Source organism: Atta colombica, unplaced genomic scaffold (genome assembly GCF_001594045.1).
Source record: "Atta colombica isolate Treedump-2 unplaced genomic scaffold, Acol1.0 scaffold27, whole genome shotgun sequence".
Lineage (NCBI taxonomy): Eukaryota > Metazoa > Arthropoda > Insecta > Hymenoptera > Formicidae > Atta > Atta colombica.
The window spans coordinates 3,107,909-3,130,280 of NW_017259370.1; the positions used below are offsets into that span (position 1 = coordinate 3,107,909).

The 22,372-nt window shown below is 34.9% G+C and overlaps 1 protein-coding gene across 5 annotated transcripts in view; it reads right to left on the reverse strand.

Moving 5' to 3' along the window:
* LOC108689500 (protein held out wings) overlaps positions 1-22,372 on the reverse strand; it is a 49,614-nt gene that overhangs the window by 20,287 nt on the left and 6,955 nt on the right. For all 5 annotated transcript variants that reach the window (XM_018196276.1, XM_018196275.1, XM_018196274.1 and 2 more), the window contains exon 2: positions 2,546-2,679. In XM_018196276.1, coding sequence (XP_018051765.1) covers positions 2,546-2,679 — 134 coding nt within the window. The remainder of the gene's footprint in view (positions 1-2,545; positions 2,680-22,372) is intronic.

Consider the following 22,372-nt stretch of genomic DNA (forward strand, 5'->3'; position numbering starts at 1 on the left):
ATTTAGTTTTATGCACAAAGCACTAAATTTGGCTTGTACGATCGTGTGAAAAAAGACTTGTTCCACGAGATATCCAGTTTCATTGTTGGATCCCGGTAAATAAAGACGGATAAGTTTAGACGATGAATCATCCGCATCTCTTTAGCCCAGTGCTCGCCCATTTCTTTATTTTTTCAAAAATAGCGAGATTTTAATGCGATTGAGGCGTGTCTAAATGCTGAAGTGCAGTGGAAGGAAAAAAAATAAGGGAGAGAGAGAGACTTTAACACCCTACAGACATCTCCCATTTATTCTAAAGAAACATAATTTAATGTAATTTCAAATAAACAAGGAACGCAGAATAATAACAATTTTAACAATTCATGCAAATTTATGCAGGCACGAAAGATAAGACGAGTTACCGTGCTTGGTGTGTTCAAGGAAGTGTCCTTCTCAGTAAAGATAAGAATCATGCGCCGATAACATGAGACATTATCGAAACCTATCAATCAGTGAAATCGGTGCACGATAATTAAATAATTATAAAGTCGATGGGCGCACAAAGCAAGACCCGCATCGTGGGTCGTCTACGACGCGATAATGGACGAATCGATCGATAATTCGCAAGAGGCATCCATAATAAACTAATAATTGCGGATGCTTGCCTGATTATCAATCAATGTCTCGCGCGTGAAAACTGACGTACTTTTTCTCATCTGTTCTCGTCGAATGAATATCTCTCTTGTATCTTTAAATAAATTAAATACAATACTAATATTTAAAAAGATTTAACTAAAAAAAAAAAAAAGAGATCGAGAGACCCCGCACGAAAGGTTAATAAGCTTACGACCCGGTTATTACGTCTCAATGAGAGCCAACCGCTCCGGTAGAAACGCACGAGCGAGCGAGACGAGGAAACGGAGCGTGGAGAAGGAAAGGGAGTCGTCTCTTCGGTGCGAACCCTATTTCGGGCGTTACAGAAATAACATTCAGCGTTCGATGTTGAGTGCATGCTGCGCATCGCTCGTCTCCCGAGATCGGCGAACGATACTCTTCCTTTCGCGGATCCGTAGTGAAAATTAACCTTCATCGGTACGACGGAGAAACGCGTCTGTCCCAAGAAAATTTTCGATAGATTTAGATGCCCATTCACGATGGGTACTATATAAATATATATAGGGTGTACGATAAAAACCGTAATAATTTAAGGGTAGATTCCTGAGATCATTTCGAGACAAAAATTCTAATCTACCAAAATGTTGACGCTTTAGTAGTATTTGAATTATAAGCATTTGAAGTTATCGAATTATACCATCTGAAGTTCGCGCGTTCAGATGTGATACAATGGAAAATCCAACCGCATCTGAGCACGCGAACTTTAGGCGGTATGATTCACTAACTTTACAATTAAAAAGCTATTATATATGTATATCCTTGATATTTTGATAGAAGTTTCGTCTTAAAATATATATGGAAATCTATCCTTTTGTTTTCACCGAACATTCTACGTAGGTGCGCGCGCGCGCACGCACGCACGCACGCACGCACGCACGCACACACACACACACACACACACACACACACACACACACACAAAATATAGATATAATATGAAACATATAAAAATAGATATATATAATAAAGGGCCCCACAATTCGGCCGACTTCATTTATGCCCATTTCTATTTCAATGTAATTAATTTTAATCTCGGTTTAATTAATTCTTCTAGTTATAAGAATTAGAACACGGTGAAGAATAGGTATAAGTTGAACTGAAACTAAAGTTAAACTTTTATCAATATATTGGAAAAAATATTAAATACATTTTTTATAACATTAATAACTATAACTGCCTTTGAAGAATTCTAAATAAATTCCTTTCATGGAAATGATCGCCCGTATTGTGCCGAGATCTTTTAAATATATAATCATCAAGGACCGGTTTCACTAATATAAGATTAACTTTAATCTCGATTTAACTTACTGTTTATCTTTTTCAAATTCTTAGAATTCGAAAAAGATACATTAATATGAAATAAAAGATTGGCTGTTGCAGTAAATTAGATGATAAAATATGGCACAGCATTTTTAATTGGCTGCAATTAAAAATGATATTCAGCCAATCTTTTTTTTCAGTGTAGAATAAATTAAACTAAGATTAATCTTACATTAATGAAATTGGACCGAGCTCTGAGCCACGTAATACGTCAAATTTTGAGTGTTTAAATAAAGTTCATGAATAGATATTTCTTTTGCATATAAAATAAAATGATGGGTTTCTCCCGCAAACTAGCGTTTAATTCAATTCGTTCTGTCCACTCATTACAAAATAACAGATATTTAGTTTCAGCAACGTCCCGATTGTCGTCTTAGCTAATATATGTACATACTAAATGATTAATGTAAATTCTCTCATAAAAGCATCAATACGTTCGCTCTCTTCAATTCTCTGAAGAATCTCCTCATTTTCGTATTCCAAGCGTATTCCTTGAATCGCGCCTTGTGATAATCCGGGAAACATGCCAAGTTTATATTACATATATGCGTCAGTCTCTCGCGATACTTACGTCTGGGTGTTCTTTAACGGGTACATAGACCTTCTCCGTGAGCGTCGTAATGTCGCCCTCGGGTTCCGGCAAGACGAGCGGCTCTTTTTTCACTCCACTGATTTGAAAAAGACTCGCCCGCACCTTTGCGATTTCTGTAACATAAAAACAATTCAACAATGAATACGTGACGATTAACAAATTCCTCTAAATTCGAAAAATCGAGGAACCAATGACGTCTTAAACTCTACGTTTGGAAAGTTGATACCTCGAATTCTCTGGCTTTTGATTGGCTTGCTGATATATCGATAGAATCGATAGAATCCTAGTCCCTCTTTGAGAATTAAACGATTCCGAAAAGAATTCGGGAGATAAAGAACAAGGATTTGAAAATACAGAGACACGGATCTGTGAAGTTAGCACTACGCTCTATCTATTAATATAAAAAAATAATTACAGTTCCAATATTTTTCATTTTTTTATGGTTTTACATAAAAAAGAATGTTCCACATTTCTTATGCCAAAAAATAAAAAAAATGCTAATTTTGCAAATCTAGCAAGATATTTCTTCCTTTAAAGTACCGATTTGAATTCCAATACTTTCGATGGAAGAAGCTCGCAAAGAGTTTTGATGCGACACGCCGATTACATTGAATGGGCCAATCTACGAGGAATCTAGGGTGACCGTTATATTAACGAGGAAAACGAAACGAAGCGCGAACGAAATGGAACCGCGTGCATCCTTCATTCAATAATGTCACGCGATTGGTCTCTTTATATGTGGCGTCTGACTGTATAGCGATAACGTATAAAGCGTGTCTCTGCATACCTACGTTCGTAGTCACGCATGCACGCATTTATGCGACTTATACGTATATTAAACGCAGCGCTAATAACGGCGCTGCGAATCTAACGGTTGGGCGTGGCTGCCCCTCTTAAATGACGAGAAAGGATTAAATTCTTTCTTATTCAATTTTTTTTTATTTGTTTTCTTGATGTTTCCACATGGGACAGTTGATAACAATTGATATATGTGACATTGGAATAATTGCCTTAATCAACTTGAGTGAAAAATGTTTTAATCTTTCCTTTCAAGGAAGTAGTTTTTAAATTTTATTGATATTTGAGGAAATTAAAAAAATACATTTTTATTGTATATGAATATTTTTTATTTTTTTCAAAAATTTATTTATTTGAATTTTACAAAATATACGTGGTTTTATGATCTTAAATAAATGTTTATCTGTTTACTTGCAATAGTCAGCTATGTGTAAAAAATATGGATAAACCTTCTAACCTTATACAATTAAATTTATATCTGTTATTTCACGCTAGGAATTAATTATTTAGTATTAAAAAGAACACTTTTGCAAACATTTCCTCGATAAAAAAATTTACAGATCAAATAATTCAAAAATTTAATACAGTAAAATTTAATACAGTGTAACTGAAATAAAATTATAACATCAGATTGAGGTTTAAAGGGAAACAAATTGCGCTTTGAAATTTAATCTCAAGGAGAATATTTTCGGAGCATTTTCAGGATAATAAAAATTCACAGGTGCACGTCGAATTATTCAAGTGTAATTGAATTAAATTTACTGTAACTAAAGTAAAATTATAACGCCGAGTTCGAAATTGGTATAAAAGAGAAACAAATCGTACTTTGAAATTCAATCCCGTGTAATCAAGAAATAGCCTCTAGCTAAGTTGTAAAGATGATTTTGTTTATCTCGTGTTCGATCGGTATACCGACCATCGATGCATCGCGACAAAGGATCACGGGGCCTCGTCGTGCAACTCGGTCGTGCTCTTCCAACATACATATATCCGCCGTAACCGTAAAGGTCAACGTTCCGCGTCTGCCCCACTTTCTCGCATGCCTGACCTCTTCGGCTCTTCGTCTTCTTCTCGTGCCGATGATCCGCGCTCACGCGACGACACCGAGCCCCACGATGACCGCAAACCGTCGCTTTTCGCGTAAACTATCCGCAAATCACGCACCATGTAACTGTAATTCCAACCGAACCGCGCATTTACGGCGACCGCGTAAAATTTGTCCTAATTTGAAGGAAGAAAAATCTCCAGACCACAAGTCTTATAAATACGAAATAAGCCGCTCTCTTTCACCTGTCTTTCGAGATCGTTTCGCTTAGATAAATGTCAATGTTCAGAAAAATCAATCAAAAATGCAAATCTAACAAGCTTCGATCTGCGACAAGCTACTTGTATTCATGTTTTCATTTTATCTTTTTCATCTTGAGTGATTCTGCGAGCTCCTAAAATTTGTTTTTCAACATATAAAATTAATATATCACACAATTTCAATCGCAAAACAATTTTTATCGAAATAGTTTAAAATTATTTAAAATTTAATAGTTTATATTTGATAACGTATGTAAAATCGCGTAAAATAATTTTGTTCATCCGATATAAGAAAATTTCATGTAAATAAACAAATTTGCGAATAAACGACGAGCAAGCGCAATTACTATTATATTTCCTATATTAAACGCGTTCTTAAGTCATAAATGAATCGATCAGTGGCTGCGCAGTAAATCGTTTATAGCAGTTAATGACTACACATTAAGCTCGCTTCTTCTAATGAAACACTCGATTATCTTGAAGCGAAGCCGATTATTAGCCTTTCAATGGACGCGCTGTTTTTATTCAACGAAGAAAGACAGGTGGAACGCGATATCGCGGACTCGGAGATACGTACGTCATGATTGAGAAATCTCAAGAGAAATCTTTTATGAATCGCAAAATTCGCAAGGACGAGAGCAGTCATAATGCGTAATACATAATAATAAGAAAATGGATCAATTAAAATTCTTCATTTCCTTTCTTTTGAAATAAAAGACTCTGATTGATTTATATTACAACTGCAAAGATTTGTCTTAATTAAGATATCCTTCAACAGTTATTATTGTAGAAAAAGAATTATTGCCGGAAAAAATGTCGAGTGAATTAATGTTATTGCGACACCGTGCAAAGTAGCGAAAACAAATCGATGCTTTATCGGCGTGATTATTCGCCGAGAGGCATCGGCTATAGACATGCCGCGCCGCTGATTGTCACACTTATTCCAAATGGAAAACATCAGATCTTACACGTGCGTGTTGCCCAGTCTCTCGACACGAGTCATCTCGCAACAGCCGCGATTTTCTCGCAAAGGAGAAGTGAGAGAATGCGTCGGTGATTCGGAGTCCGCGTTGTCCGATCTTCTCTTTCTCTCAAACAGAAGACTCGGAGGCGCGAGGAATTCACACGAGAGGAAAACACAGATATACGTGGATCACTGTCGCGGATAGATAGACGCAGATAGAAAAACAGATGAGCGGGGAAGAGGAGAATGGCCAGGGTAGAGGAGGGGATGAGAGGAGAAATAAAGGAGGGCATCATTGCCGCTTTTAGCACGGCGTAGCTCACCAGCCCATCTGCGTGACATCAGCTGACCGTCGTTCTTGGCTCTTCTCTCTCTCTTTTTCTCCCTTCTCTCTCTTGTCTTTCTTACGTCGATTCCTCACTTCTCAGCTTCTCGTTGACTACTCGAAATGCGTGTAGCGTGTGGCGTGTATAGTTTACACGTCGGATGCGAGTGAGAAAGAGAAAAAGCGAGAGAGAGAGAGAGAGAGAGAGAGAGAGAGAGAGAGAGTTTCCATCAGTGCCTTCGTTCAATGTCAACATAGCGGGCGGCCACATTTACGTCGCAAGAAGCAAGACGTGAGGAACAATAATAAAAACGTCGGTCACAGAGAACGAAATCTCGATTCATTTGGATGGTAACTCAGCGTCACGTGATGCGCGCGCGCGTGCATGCGTGCACGTGGGTGTGTATCAGCGCAATGGCGAGAAGATACACCACCGCGACGACGGCATGAGATCACCGATGTTGTAATCGGTGAGACACCACGATCCATGACCGCATATCGCTCGGAAGCTGAGAAATCGTTCTCCAAAGACCGATGATATTGATGAGCCTGCCTCCCCCCCCCTCTCTCTCTCTCTCTCTTTCTCATTTCTTCTCTCTTCATGCGACATGAATCACGCGCTCGATTCATCACCCGTCTTTAGAGTGTAATTTAGCGATCGAATTGAACGAAAGGAAATTACTTGGAAGTTTTATCAAACGCTAATCATTCGTTTGTTAAAAAAAATCTATATTAATCGCTTTTTATTTTCACACATGTGATACTGAAGTCTAAAGTTATGCAAATATTCAGATAATAACACAGAAAGACTTTTTAAATCAAATATAATATGTTCATATACAAGCAAAATATTATAATCTTGCTTCAAACATTTTAGTCTTGATTTGATTGAATTTATATTGAATATTGATGTAATTTTTGATTAAGCAAGTCTTGAATTGAGTGCAAAGTAATACTTATATCAACATAAGATTCAATCAAATCAAGGATCTTTGAAAAAATTTGCAAAATTACAATCTTTTTGCTATATATATGTGAGCGTGATATTATGATTGTTTTAAGAATAGCCTTTTTCTGTGTATTTGCTTATTTTGATGGTTATCGCATAACAACAGATACAAAATCTCATTTTTGATGTGAGTTAACAAGATTCAGTAAAGTACACGGTCTCGAGTTTGTGCAAATTATAGGCAAAAACTCAATTCTCACTTGTCAGAACGTGCATTCAACTGAGTTATATAACGTCACGAATGAATTATCCGGGTTTCAATGTAAATGAATAACAATCATGAATACGATTCCTCGAGGAATCGAAAGTAACAAATTACGCATTTCGTCGAGAACCACGTGAATTCGGCGGCGACAAAGGCGGCCCATAAACGTTGAATATCAGCTGAATCCTCGTATTGCACGAATGCATAAGAAATACCGTTACGATGAGAATGTGACTGCCGGGTGTGTATTGCTAATGCGTTACGTGATCTCCATTTTTAGATCGAGTACTGGCGGACTTGATTTTAATGCGGCTTCAAGTAACGTACACGCGTGATGCATAAATAGAGAATGTCGGATTGCGTATAATTAAACTATCGTTACTTCGAGTAATTGCACCTCGTTATACGATTACTTCTGCTAACGTCTCGTAATGAAATTATATACAAATATATACGTGAGTTAATAGTACCTTCGACGATTAATTCCACATGAAAGACGCGATAAAATATCAGCTTTCTTGCGGACTTTAGAGATAAATCCACTTCAATGTCCCAACCGACGACGTTGCGATACGTTGTAGATATGGGTGGCATAAAATTCATAACTAGCTCATCTATCTTGCGCTCCACCCTTAAGCAATTTCCAACTTATTTTTGCACGATGAGGCAAGCGTGCCTATTTATATGTACCGTTGCTCCAGAAATTTTGCGACAAATGTGAAATCCGTGCGGAGAAACGATTTACAAAATTGGCGAATCGAAGGCATAAGAAGCGAATCGAAATAGGCGTATCCTGTACATAACAAGCAACGTGTCGGATTTCGAAGAACTTTTACCCGCCTAATATAACGTCTAGAAAAATAGCTATCGATCATATATTATCTATGATTCATCGACGGATTCACGGAAGGAGATTATGAAGCCCATGGTTCTCTTTTCCTTTTTTTAAAAATTTTTCATAACAAAATATTATATATATTTTTAATATTTTTGAAATGTTTAATCATAATTTTATGATATTAAAAATATGTTTTAATTTAAGACACTCCTAGATACAAAAAAACATAATTTTTTTTGTGTTAATATAATTTTAAATAAAACGTTTTATGAATTATACATTTTAATAATATTTTATTTTATTTTATTTTCAATGTAATAATTTAAATAATAATTTAATCTTGTATATACTTTTCATATTTATCCTAAAAAAATTTCACTTACAGCCCACCAATCACCACCTTCTCAAATTTCTAAATCCGCTAGATATGCTTTGATTTTCCGATTCCTCTCACATGTTAAAATCTCATACAAGATCTCATATATGATGTTTAATATTTATATCATATCAGAAGACTTGATCGCCTTACACAAAGAATACCGAAGAATACCGTTAAGCGCAACTGTTGCATCTCCATTGAGATTTTAATCAGATCAAAGTCCGTATAGATTTCTTCTCGTAAGTGAACTTTTTCTGGGAAAGTCGCTGGTTTCGTTGCTATATATCTATATCTCGCTGATAAGCGTTGCTGTAATAAGTAGTGCGTGTACGAAAAATAATTTATTGGTTTGCAATTTCGAACGCTGGATGCAAAAAGGACAGATTATCGCGTACAACACCCCTTTTTCTCATCGAACAGGAATGAAAAATACTATCAGTATATATTGTAGATGATAAAAAATTATAGTGGTTACACAACAACCCGTTTTGTCGTTTTGAGCAAAAAAAATTTAAGATATTCAACTTGTGATTTTGCCCAACGTGATTATATGATTAATTATATCATGTAAGAGGAATCTAAAAAAAAAAAAAGAATTCGAAAGATAATATTTTCATAATTAATTAATAAATATTTTAATAAGCAAGTGGTTCCTTCCTTTTTGATAACGAAGATGTTAACAGCAGATAAATGAGAAAATATAAATGTCAGGCTGATTATGCAATGATCGCAACAATTTAAATAATAAACATGTCAAAAACTCATTAATCCAACGGTCATGCCTTCCTGTAAATCTCAAGGAGTGAAGATTATCGTGAAAAGGTTAACAAGGCGAAAGGAAGATGCAACACGCGAATGACAGTTACAAAGATCAAAGGGAAAGCGAAGAGGTAAAGGGAGAGGCGGAGAAAAGTGCATGTGAGAGAAGTTCACGAAGAATAACGTTTAGCGATGTTGTAACGATGAGAAAAGAACGATTTAAGCACGACCGAATGAATATTGATGTGAAATTGTTATCAATTTCTCAAGATCTCTAAAAATTTAAATGAAGAACAGAAAAATATTTTAAAAAAGATACATCATCTATATCTAAAAAAAGAAGAACAGATACGCCGTCAAGCTCAACTATTAACAAAGCCGGTTCTCCATGTTTTAGAATTTTTACGATAGTCAAACTTGATTAGAATTAACGAGTTCTAGATCACAACGTTGTGGAGGAAAAAGGTTTTTTCAAGACTATCTAGAAATGTCATGATTTCAAAATTCCAGAGACAACTGAGGAATACTATATACTACATATAAACTGGGGCAAACGGCAAGCCGGTTTTGATTAATTCAGGGCGTTAAATAGAACGACAAGTATAAGTGAACGGAATCAATTATGGTTCTACTTATAGATCGCCGAGAAACTATTTCCGACTCCGCGAGTAACCGCGATTTAAAGTCGCCTGTCCGAATTTCCGCTAAATAAACACGTCATAAATAAACGAAACTTGTGTTTTTGCACTTGGCCTGATCTGCTTTACCGTAACGCGAGAATGCAACGGAGAAGGTTGCTGCGGCAACAGCTGCATGCAGAGCAATGCAGAGGAGCCGCAGAGGCACGCGCGATCGCTCGTTGCCGCGAACGCGAACACGAATACGCCCGGCGAACGCTTCGCTCTGCTCCGCTCCACTCCGCTCCGCTCCGAGTCCGATCCGGTTCGGTCATCGGCCCCGCTAGCCCGGCCCTTAAGGGCCTGAGTTAAAGACCGCGTACATTGCATAGGACGCGTTTCCTCTCTTTCCAAAAAGGAAGACAGCGAGAGAGAGGCATCTCCAGTTCAGTTTCGCCGAGTCTGCGAATGCGCAGCTCGCTCGTCAACAAGCTTCAAATTCGTATCGCGGGCGGGCAGGCGAGAGATAGATAGATAGATAGATATCGTTATTTGTTAAGTCACTCCAGCTTCTTAAGCTGAAAAATAATACACAAAAAAATGTAATAATACACTAAACAATACAATAATGGATGTTTTCCATTGATTTTGGTGACACAAGTATCGTTCTATCTTTGTCACTCTCTGAATGTCAACAAGGATAGAACGACACTTGTGTCATTGAATAGAAAGCCCAATAATAGAAACCGAATACATAAATAAAATATAAAAGTAAAAAGAAAAAGGAAATAAAATATAAAATAGCGAGAAAGAGAGAGAGAGAGAGAGAGAGAGAGAGAGAGAGAAACACGTTTGTTATTAATATATTCTAGGCCCTTTAAAAATCTAAAAATAACAAGAAAATGAAAAGAAATACAAACATATAATTAAAAAAAATAAAAAAGAGAGAGAGAGAGAGAGTGTGAACTCAAGTTGCGCATAATTCGAGAATATTGTAACGTTGAAACCTCGAGAGAATAACTATAGAAACAAGTCCAGATTTCTCTTTTTACATTATATAGCATGTAAATAAAGACTTTGAAGGAAAGTAATTTTGGAAATCAAAATGGACAAACAATCAACATTCGACAAAACTCCAAACAACTGAGATGTTAATACTCTCAGCCTTTCCCACTTCTACCGGTCAATCATGTTCATCGCTCCAAAAATGGAACTGTAGGATTAAATGGGTTAAGAATCACGCATGTGTGCATACGTGTGCGCGTTTTTTGCGTATGTGTGTGTGCGTATGTGTGTGTGTGTGTGTGTGTGTGTGTGTGTATGTGTGTGTGTGTGTGTGTGTGTGAGGAGTGAGTTGCGCGCGACAATCGACAACGACGGAGGCGGAGGAGAAGCGTAGGCATTTCCTTATTTAGAAGCGGAGAAACGCCGTTGCCCGCAACTACATGAGGGAGACGCTTTCTTCGGAAGAGAGGAGAGGAAAGAAGACACTTACGGAAAGAGAGTCGATGCCGAAAAAAGCCCCGCGACTTGAGCTGTTCTCAATGACTGCCAGAATTGCCGCCTCTCTTTCTTTTTCTTTCTCTCTTTTTTTTCCCTCTCCGGATACGAGACCCGTCGAGATTCCGGCTCTCGATCGCGTTCTGCGAGCCTCCGAATTCGACCCTCGACTAAACTCCGCTTCTTTGCCTGTGTGTTCTTTCCTCTACCGAATATCTACCTGTCTCAAAACGCACAGATGAGTCCTAACTTAACACTAGAAGTCATTATTGACCGTTTCTATTTTTCAAATTAATATTAAAACTTATATTATTTTTTTTTTTCTGTTCTCTGCTGTCTCCGTGCTGCAGAATATTTGCACAATTGATAATTGATTAATATTGTATTTCTTGCATAAAAATGATATTTTTTAATTTTTTGACATTTCAATAATTAAGTCTTAATATTTGATTTTTCATCACTTTCTTCGTTTATATTAGCAATTTATTCGATTTGTTGATTTTCATAACAAATACGCTAAAGTAAACTATTTCGCTTCAGTGGCAAATTTCAATGAACAATTTGTGCTTAATCAGATTTTTCAACAAAACAGACTTTGTTTGCAATAATTAAAATAAACATTTACAAAAGTAGCAAAATTCGATTGCTTTCGCGTCAACAGTAACAGTACAATTTCATCGTAACTTGGGTTATTATATTTGAATCGCAAGAAAAGAATACATATGTATATTTAAAAAAAAAAAGGTGATAATCCGGGAATACAAAAGAAGAGTATATTCTTTAATGCAATATTTAATAATATATAATTTCCAAAATAAAAATAATTTTTATTAGCAATTTTTATTAATATAATTTTATAAATATAAAATTGTAATGAATGACCAGAAGTTTCACGACCTTAAAGAGAGTACCTGTACTCTTAAAAGAGTATTTCTGATAACTCTAGTTTGAACGGATGCGTTCTTTTCCATGTAAGCTTATGTTTGTAGTCAGTTGATAGTCAGCAGTAAACAGTGAGGCTTCTGAAGGTACGCCTCCACATTTCAGAAATAATCGCGATTTCCGTTTAGAGGGATTCGCGGGCATCAGTGATGCTCGGATTATGAATACACGACGAGTTTGGCACGGAAGCGGGACCTATATATTCGCGATGGATCCAAAACACGTTATTTCGGTTGAAGCGCAAATATTAGGTTGCCGACCGTGATCTTTCTGGAGAATCTCGCGCGTGATTTTCCCGCAATCGTCTCGGTATGTTAATCCAATCTGACAAACATACACATTTAACAAATAATAATATAAAGTTTTTAATGAATTATTCGAATGTTGTTTTGCGTCATTCGTGTGACGTGACGTTAAGCAAAACAGAAGTATTTTGTGCTCTCTCCCGTATCATTCTGTAACAAGACACTTAATCTGGTTTTTCATCATTTAGTTAATTTATGATTTAGATTTAACCTTATTTTACTCGATAATGTATAATAAAAATTGTAATTTTCTAGATTTTCTATGATGATGAAAAAAATGTACTAAGATTTAAATATTTATTTGAAGAACTAAATATTCACTATAATCCAAATAATATTTATGTTGCATAAGATATCTAAAAGATGTCTTTTAGATGTCTTATGTCTAAAAGATGTTTAAGGGCGGTATTCATAGTCGATTCTTATATTTAAGACTATCTTAAGTACAGTATATCACGAACAAATCAGAGGATTAGCATCTTAAGATATTACTTAAGACGAAATAAGAACGGATTATGAATACCGGCTTTAAAAGACGTCTTTTAGATATCTTATGCAACAGGCATGTTAGCTAATTAAATGTAAGTTATGAGTTAATTTGATTTAACTATTATTATTATTTTTCATTTAGCAAATATTTATTTTCCATGAAATGAATGTTATAATAGTACTATATTCAAACAATTATTTAAAATTTAGTACACATTTTTCTTTCAATATAGTAACTTTAAAAGTTATTCATTACAGAACCATCAGTTAGTGATTAACCACAGAAAACCATAGAAAAATATGTTTGCATTATTATTAGGTTAAGCCTAACCACAAATTAACTAGCAAATCTGAATCATAGTGGATTAATCAAGAGAAAAGGGAAGAAAAAAAAGAATCGATATCGGTTGAGTAAGATGCGAATTCTCAGGCAATATCTCAAGAAAGCGCAGTCGTTCGCATTACGAAAGTTCTTCGGCAGACGATAGAATTCCTTTTTTTTCTTTTTTTTTCTTCTTTACCTGTCATAGAGAGCCGCGTTTTTCAGATGCAGTAATTTGTTGCACGTCTCGCTTACGTATGTCGCGAGAGCGAAATTATTTGCCCATACGTTTTCAATACGGTTCATAAATCAACGGTGTCATGCGCGCGCGCGCGAACTGGAAAATCACTTCGTAATTTGATATACGTTCTTTTTTCTTCTAGTCACGTAACTTGGTACACACAACGTATTTCCTATCTTGTCATTAAAACGTAGGAACATAAAATTTTTTTTATTCTGCTACTTCAAATATGTATTCTTATGTGTCCATGGCACGGTTTCAATTTGTTTCACCTAAATAACTTTTCAGCGAGTGAATACGCACTGCAATATCATTAATATAATTGATAAAAATATAGTATCAATTTTCATAACAAATAATACTACGTCATACTTTTTACAATGAAATATAAATAGAAGTATATTCTTTACGCAATTCATAGATATTACGATATTTTTTCTTTGTATACGATAAAGGATAAAGTCATCTAAGTATCGCAATGATACATTCATTTTTTCAGCATTCCGAGCCAAAATGACAGATAGTACATTATTTTTTCATGTACACTATTTTATCCTGTGTCAAGTTTTCTATGCATTTTTTGTTTCAAACTAAATATTTATACCTTATAAAATTTATTTTCTTTTTCGATAGTTACACGTGTTGATATGTACTTTCATTTTCTGAATCGTACTTACATACTTTCATGTACTTTTATGCATTGAAATTTCAACAGCAAATAAACTCGTGTTAGACTAAAGAATATATAAATTAAGCATTCATACATTTCTATGTTCATAAATAAATTAATTACAAATAAAAAATTAATTTACATAATTTATAACTTTCCCTCCAAAATACGTTTATATAAATACGTAAGTTTGAATGACCGTGTCTTTGAGCGAAAATAATGGAAAGTTTGCGATATTAAATCTAATGATTTTAACAAGGACAAGCCATTATTTAAAATCTCTCGCATTATTTAAAAATATCTAATAATAGTTAAAAAACCATGAAAGAGACGGCATTTGTTACTGAACCTTATGACTAAATAATGGTCTGCCTGTTTCATTCTTCCGAGTCAACCCACCTAATCGACCTATACGACCACGCGGTTTCGTTATGCAACGAACTGTAGGCGGCTCAGATCCGGACGTATATTGCGCCTATGGCAACGAAATATGCGGTTACTGGATAACAATAATTAGACCAGAGTACGAGATCTCACGGTGCTACTCCTAATTTACTCATGACGCGTTCTCGTGTTTTTATACGCACGTCAAGCGGCACATCGGAATAAAAACGTAACATTGTTGTAGTCCAATGCGTTTTTACGTCATATCTCTAGACCTTCACGCAAAAAAGGCGATCTCGCTGGGTGTGGCATATACTCCGCGATCTATCGATCGCGGTATATTGCGACGCGCCGAGCGTAACCTTTGCCTCGATCCTTCGCAAACAATACCACGAATCACGTAAATTTTCATTGCAGTCACGAATGCGCGGCCACGTCGATCCACCTCGCGACGATACCGTCGCTTTGCGGTCGCTCTGAGGTTCTCACCGGACATTCATTAACTCGATTGCTTTTATATACTTGTGGAGATAAATCTTGTATTAGCAACTATAGCTGTTTCGTGTATCATATTTAACGATTAAAAAGGAGAAAGAAGATAAGATCTCTCTCTTTTACATTCCTTTATTAAATGATTCTCTGATATATGTCTCGCATAAGTAAAAAACACAGTTGGAAAATTTGTGTTAAATTTAACAAATTTTATTGTTATCTTAAATACTCAAATTTTTGTTTAACACAAGATATGTTAGAATGTAACATAAATATTTAAAAAATTAACATACAAAAAAAGATATACTGATACAATTTATAAACAAATTGTGGAAACATATTTTTTCAGTAAAATTAATATTTATGATATGTTAAATTATCATATATTTATATTTAAAATTTATATTTGGAAACATTTTTTTGTTATTTATCATTTATTCATAAATTGTGTTATTTTGATATTAAGAAATATTTTTTAGTATAAATTTAATAAAATTTTTAAATAAAAATATTTAAATAACATAATTACAGTATGTTAAATTAATTTGAATATGTTAAAAATTTAACACAAAATTTTAACAAAGACTTGAGAACCATTTTCAACACAAATACAAATGTTTTTACTGTGTACTGATGCAATGAATATTCGATATATAATCTTTTTGTTAGTGTTTTATGGCTGATATGAAAATGATTCCGCCTTGACAAGACTATCGCATGCCTACAATTTTTCGAGTAAATAACGATAGAAGATAAGGAGCTCTTGATAAATTAAAAGCTGGAAAAAAGTATGCAAAATTATGCTTCTCAATTGATTTTAAGTGAATTTTATTTCAACGAAAAATCAAAATTTTACGCTCAAAAAATTCGATTTGTCACAAAAGTGTTCGACTGAATAAAAAAATCATTTCTAGATCGATCCAGGAAGTTAAAGTTTGATGATTCTGCAGTATCCTATAATATGTGTTCAGATATATCAAGGAACTCCGATGCAATTTGATCAATGATCTCGATTCGAGAGTTAATGCAAGTTCGAATTAGAAACCCTATAAGGCCGAAATCAGACTACATTGAAAATTGAGATTAAAGATTGAAGATTAAAATTTGATCAATGAAGAAATTTTAGCTCCTTTTGTTTTGATTGATCAAATTTTGATTTTCCGATCTTCAACCTCAATCTTCAATGCGTAATCTGATAACAGAGGATGCTTTCTAACAAAAAGTGCTAAATTTCAATTACTTACGTAAATAAATATTTATTTAAATAGTTGTAAGGTAAATAAATTTGCTAAATGTAAATTTATTTGATACAAAAACCATTAATTTAACTATCATTATTTTATCGAGTAAATATTTATTTACGTAAGTAAATAGTAGTTATGTAAGTAAATTTTTACTTACATATCTGTTCTTTTTTTATATATGCTACCTCATTCTAACTTGTGCTGTGTCACTCATTCATATTTACTGAAGTTGACAAAAATCAAATCAAAAAGAGCCAATTCAAAATTTGTTATCTCAGGCCAGACTTTGTTATAGGGTCTCTAGTCCGAGTTAAGCGAGAGCGGGAGTTTACATCCTCGAGCTCTTGAGACTTGAGAGAAAAGGCGAGGCGAGGTAAAACGAGACGAGGCGGGCGAGACGAAACGAAACGAAGCGAGTCGAGTCGAGTTGAGGCGAGTCAAGTCGAGTCGAGTCGAGTTGAGGCGAGTTGATGCGAGGTGAGGCGAGGAGAAACAAGTCGAAGTTCCCGGCGCGGCTTCACCGTTCGAGAGAAGGAATGCGGCCGCCACGGCGCGATGAAGATGCGGGGAGGGGCGAGCAAGGACGAGAGGCGAGGGAGGGAAGGGTCGCGCGGTAATGGAAGAGGAAAGGGGGGTCGAAGACCGAGTCCGGTTAGCGATGGCTCTGAACGCAATCGGCCAGCACTAAACCGGGCGAGTACGAACAAGGCTCCTCATTAACATTAAAGTTAGTCAGCTGTTTCCTACAGTTAAGACTATCATATTTGAATTATAAAAAATAGAATACATATGTATATTTTTTAAAAAAAGATGATGATCCGGAGCGGGAAGGGTATAATTGTTTTATGCGTTAAATGTAGGTATTTAATAAAGAATATAAAATTTTTAGAACATAATGTTTGTTGACAATTCTTATATAACTTCATAAATATAAGATTTTAATTAATGAAATTTTATCTTAAAAAAGTACTCTTAAGCCGTGTCACATTACACATTGCATTGGTGATTGATGAATCCGTTTCTATCAATATAGCTTAACTTTAATCTCAGTTCAATTTATTCTTTATTTTTTTCTAATTCTCAGAACTGAAAAAAGATGAAGAGTTAGTTAAATCAAGATTAAAATTATATATATATATATATATCTATATAGATAGAAACGGGCCTAAGGATTGCGAATTGAAGATTAGATCTTAGCCAATCAGAACAAAACAAAGATTAAAATTAAAATCTGACTGGTCCTAATTTCTAATTCACAATCCTGACATTGAGAGAAATGTATTGTGCAATATGTGATTTATAAAAACTAATGAAATTTGAATTGTTTTAATCAAATGTTAAGTAGAACAAAACTTTTAAATTAAAAAATAAGAAAATTTCTGTAAGTTACAAAATATTTTTCTCGATGCAATTTTGAATGGATAGTGACACGAGCTTCAAAAGAATACGGTTGGTAATCTTATCTCACCTAGAACAGTGCATGAATTCTTTCGATTGTAACCGAAGAGATCCAAATGGGCTTTTATGAATTATGTAAAAGCATCGCCAATCCTCGAAAATGATTCTCGCAGTATTACGAAATAAAAAAGATATAATAGATCGTTGTTGCGATGAATTGAAAACGCAATGACCGGGTTTTTATAATTCATTCAATTTTTTTTTTCTTTAACGAAGTTTTTCATCGTACCTTTTACAGCGCGGCTAATTGAGCCTGGCTTTATTACCGTTGCGATAATGTCTGTCATTAACGTCGCGTTGTCCTGCTCGCGCTTCGTTGCCTTTTCCCATAAGGAGTTGCCCGATGTGTTGTAGGAACAGCAATTAGTGACTAAAAACGTTAGCGGTGTCGCGATTGTGTATATTTACGAGTGCGTTTGCAAAAAAGCATGACGTTCTCTCTACGTTCAACGCTGAGTGTGCCATAAAACTTCCGAGTTTGAAAAAAAAATTATTTCACCCTCGCGTTCTGTTCCCAAATGCAAATTAGACCTTTAGACGCGAATATTAATTGAAATATTAATTCGGACATGTAAGAAACGTGTTTGTCAACGGTCCAGTTAACGATCACGCTTCATTATCTCGAGGAGTAACATATATTCTCGTTCGCTTTTTGCGAAAGACCACTCAAAGACAGACGCTTCGAATTTAAACCGAGCTCTTCTCGGCTGCCTTCGGTTCAGAAGAGCCACTTCAGACCTTCAGTAGTTTTTCTTCTTTTCCATGAAAAAAAGGGCGTGAATTCCTTTAATGAGACTAAGTGCGTCACGTCGAAACGAAACGTCTCTCGAAGGTTGCGGCGATTAGTCACGTCGACCCACTGCACTGGCTCGAAATCGAGTACGCACCCGGCGTGTCGACGATGAACGCCGGTTAGGTATCCAAGTTTCGACCGGACAATTTCGAAAGGACGCGCGCACTTGGCGACGAGTTCTATTCGCGCCACTAGGTCACCGAGAGAACTCGTTACACACTCTCGGTGGAAATAGAGCGCGCTTGAACACGCCAGCCGTCCTCTCGAATGCATCACTATACGGCGCGATGGATCATTACGGCAGGGCAGGCTCCTGTATGTGCTCTCTGTCTATCTACACGCTGCCTATACAACAAATGTAAAAACCCATAGATGCCCGGGCGAGCAAGCAGTGTCTCTCAACCCGCAACCATCTCGAAAAAGGATAAGATTAGAATACGCGTAATTAAATAATCAATTGTGACGATGAATAATTATATAACTTGTAGCTGAATTTATCAGTCTATTATTTAATACTTGTTTATTATAAATCCATGATAAATATTTATTTAAATTCATTTAATGTATTCGTTATAAAGAAAAAATTCATCATTCCCATTCGATTTTATTTATTTACGAAAGAAAGAAAGAAGAAAAAAGAAGAATAAGATTACTATCTATTTTTACTAATGTAGATAAAGTTCGTTATATAAAGAAAAAATTACATATTCACGAAAGAAGGAAGAAGAGAAAAAAAAAGAAAGATGAGATTAATATTCATTTTTATCAATGTAGATTATTAACTTTAATCTCGGCGTAATTTTTTCTTTTACTTTCTTTTAGTTCTAAGCATTAGAAAAAGATGAAGAGTAAATTAGACTGAGATTAAAATTAATATGCATTGATAGAAATGGACATAAGGAGGATAAAACTCGGTGAGACTTTGAAGTCCCGACATGATTAACCTTTTAATTAAATTAACCTTTAATAAAGAGTTAATTCGATTCCTCAGACATATAATTAGATAATTTTTACTTTTTAACTTTACAATCATCAAGTTTTTATCGAGATTATTATTGAAATATTTTCGTAAAGTTAATTAATATTAAAAAATTTCAAAAAAAAACATAAAAGAAAATATCTAATAGGAAATCAACAAAGAATAGATAACTTTCACGAAATTATAATGAGTAAAAAATATATTTTCAGATTAGAAAAATTAATGTCAAAAACAAAAGTATAAAAATATTTAATTGATAATGTAAAGAATTTATTTGTATTTTTTTTACATAAATTCATAATTTTTTATATGACTCAATTCCCTTTATTATTTCATAAGAATATTAAGATATTTATTGAAATCGAAAATCGAAAAATGAATACTTTACAAAATATTTCGTATTTTATGTATAAAAATAAAATATTTTGAATACAAAATGTTCCGTAAAATATTAATTTTCTGAAAAATAATTTTCTTATTTTCCAATTTTACACAAAATAATTAAAAGAATTAATATCAGAATTTATCGACGTTACGAAGTACGTTACGTAAACATCTTTTTTTATTTAGATATTACTAAAGCTTATAAAAATCCTTTCATTTTAACATTCTACAGAACTGTATACTGCGTATGATTCAAAGATAAACGAGACCTTTAAATCCTATTCAATGAGTACTTCGAAAGAAGAGATGATTACGGTAAATTATTGCTCTCGGCTTTACCTAATACGGGACAAGTCAAATTCCTTGCAGTGAGGGCTCATTACAAGCACGAGCGAGCTAACAGGTACTGCGGAACAGGTATTGCGCAACGAATTATCCTCGAGTTTCTCGTGAAGGGACATGATCAATAGAGATTTTAACAGCTTTCAAAGATGGTTTCTTGAAAAAAGTGTCTTTCGCAGCCTTCTATGTGTATGTACATGTACATACAAATAGTATCAAAAATGAAAATTGAATTGTAAATGAGAGAAATAACGGCGATATCTGTTTAGAAGTGCGCATTTCTTGTCGTATTTCCTTGGGGTATAAAAATCTGTTGATCGTGCAACTTTATTGTCGAATAAGGTAAAAGGATTACAAAGATTTACTCAGAATTAAGAATTAACTGCGAATCCATTTGTTTTCTTTAAAACAATGATTCTCACGTAGGAAAATCGTAACAATTGTCTGCAACCTTTTTTAGGAGGTTTTTTAAGGAGGGGATCTTTTATCATATTTATTTTATAGTTCCAACTTGAAGTCAAATCCATCTTTTTTACAAATCGATAGAGGCCTCATTTATACGCAAAAACGAATTCTCGCACAGCTTTTCTTACAATAAAAATATCTTCAAAAAGTTCAAAAATGTCCACGAAGAGAATATCGAGATATTCCGCGATCGAATTTCTGCAGAAAAAAAAAGTATTTTCTTTCCTGGTCCCGTTTGAAGAACTTAACATTGTGGGGAACGTTGGCTTTCTTCTTTGCGAGTGAGTTTGCGGTGTTTCTCGGCGCACGCCGGGAATATTAAGTCTCCTGTATAGTAAGCGTGTGATGCAGCATTGCTTTCCAGCGCGTAAAACAAAATGAACGGATACACAGCTTTCTCCTGACTTTCCAAAGCCGAACGCGTCCTTAGGCGATGCACACCTTCACGAATGTAATTCGCGCTACGACGCGATAAATCGTCGGTCAGAAACCGGGAACTTGTTTAAGAAGACTAGGGAGGGAAAAGAGGACACGAGCGACAAATTTATCTCATTACGATATTATTCCTTCCTCTGACTTTCTTTAATCAACTTAATTATTGAGGCGACAATTTACAGATTTTCGAATTTGCGACATTTTGCAAATTTGCAAGAAACGTCACGGAAAGAATGCCTTTGCTAAAGTATCTAAAAATAAATCTGAAAATAATTTTATCAAAATCCACAGCATACATGTACATGATGATTTTCTGAGTCTTTATTTCACACGATGAGTCATTTGATGTCTTGGGTTAATTTTCATTACTTTAACAAATCTACAAAAATTATTAAGTGGCTCTTATATATATTTTAACATCTTTAGAAAGTATTTATATTGTTACTTAAAAAAATTGTATATAAATGTTATAACTACCCAGCAACACAAGATGACGTTTATTTATCATTATTCTGATGTTAAAATGAGGTCTTAAACGTCAAAATGATAAATAACATTGTTTGTTAAGTAATTACTTGATGCTTCTAATTTTTTCTCGAAGAAAAGAAATGTACAGGACATGAATATACTCAATAGTGTGTGTACTAAAATAGTAATTATAGTAGGACACTCGAAACTAGTTGCTAGACTATCAAATTCTTTTACAACATTACTCACTATGCTTGAGTTTCCTATACAATTATTTTGATGATCCAAAATTATTTTCAGATTTATAGATAGCTGAAGATTTTAATATTTTAACAAAATCGTTTTTTTCTTTATCGCGTATCATCTCGGATGAAAGAATCACAAAGAATCATTCCAGGTAAAGACAAGTTGCTTACACACGGAGGGACGACGAATTACAGACATCAAAGCGACGGCCGACAGCGATTCAGCACGACGGAATGCCAATTTTGTCGAACGACATAACCGCCGGTGTTCGTCCACGGAAGCGCGGCACCACCTCGTTAGGACAGGTGTGCACGCGCGCGCACGACACACGTGCGGTTAAAAGAGAAGGAAGAAGAAAGAAGAAAAAAAAAAGAGAGATCTCAGACACATGAACTCCGGGAGGTCTTTGCGAATCGAGCGATTCGAGTTTATATGCCATGCCGGGCCT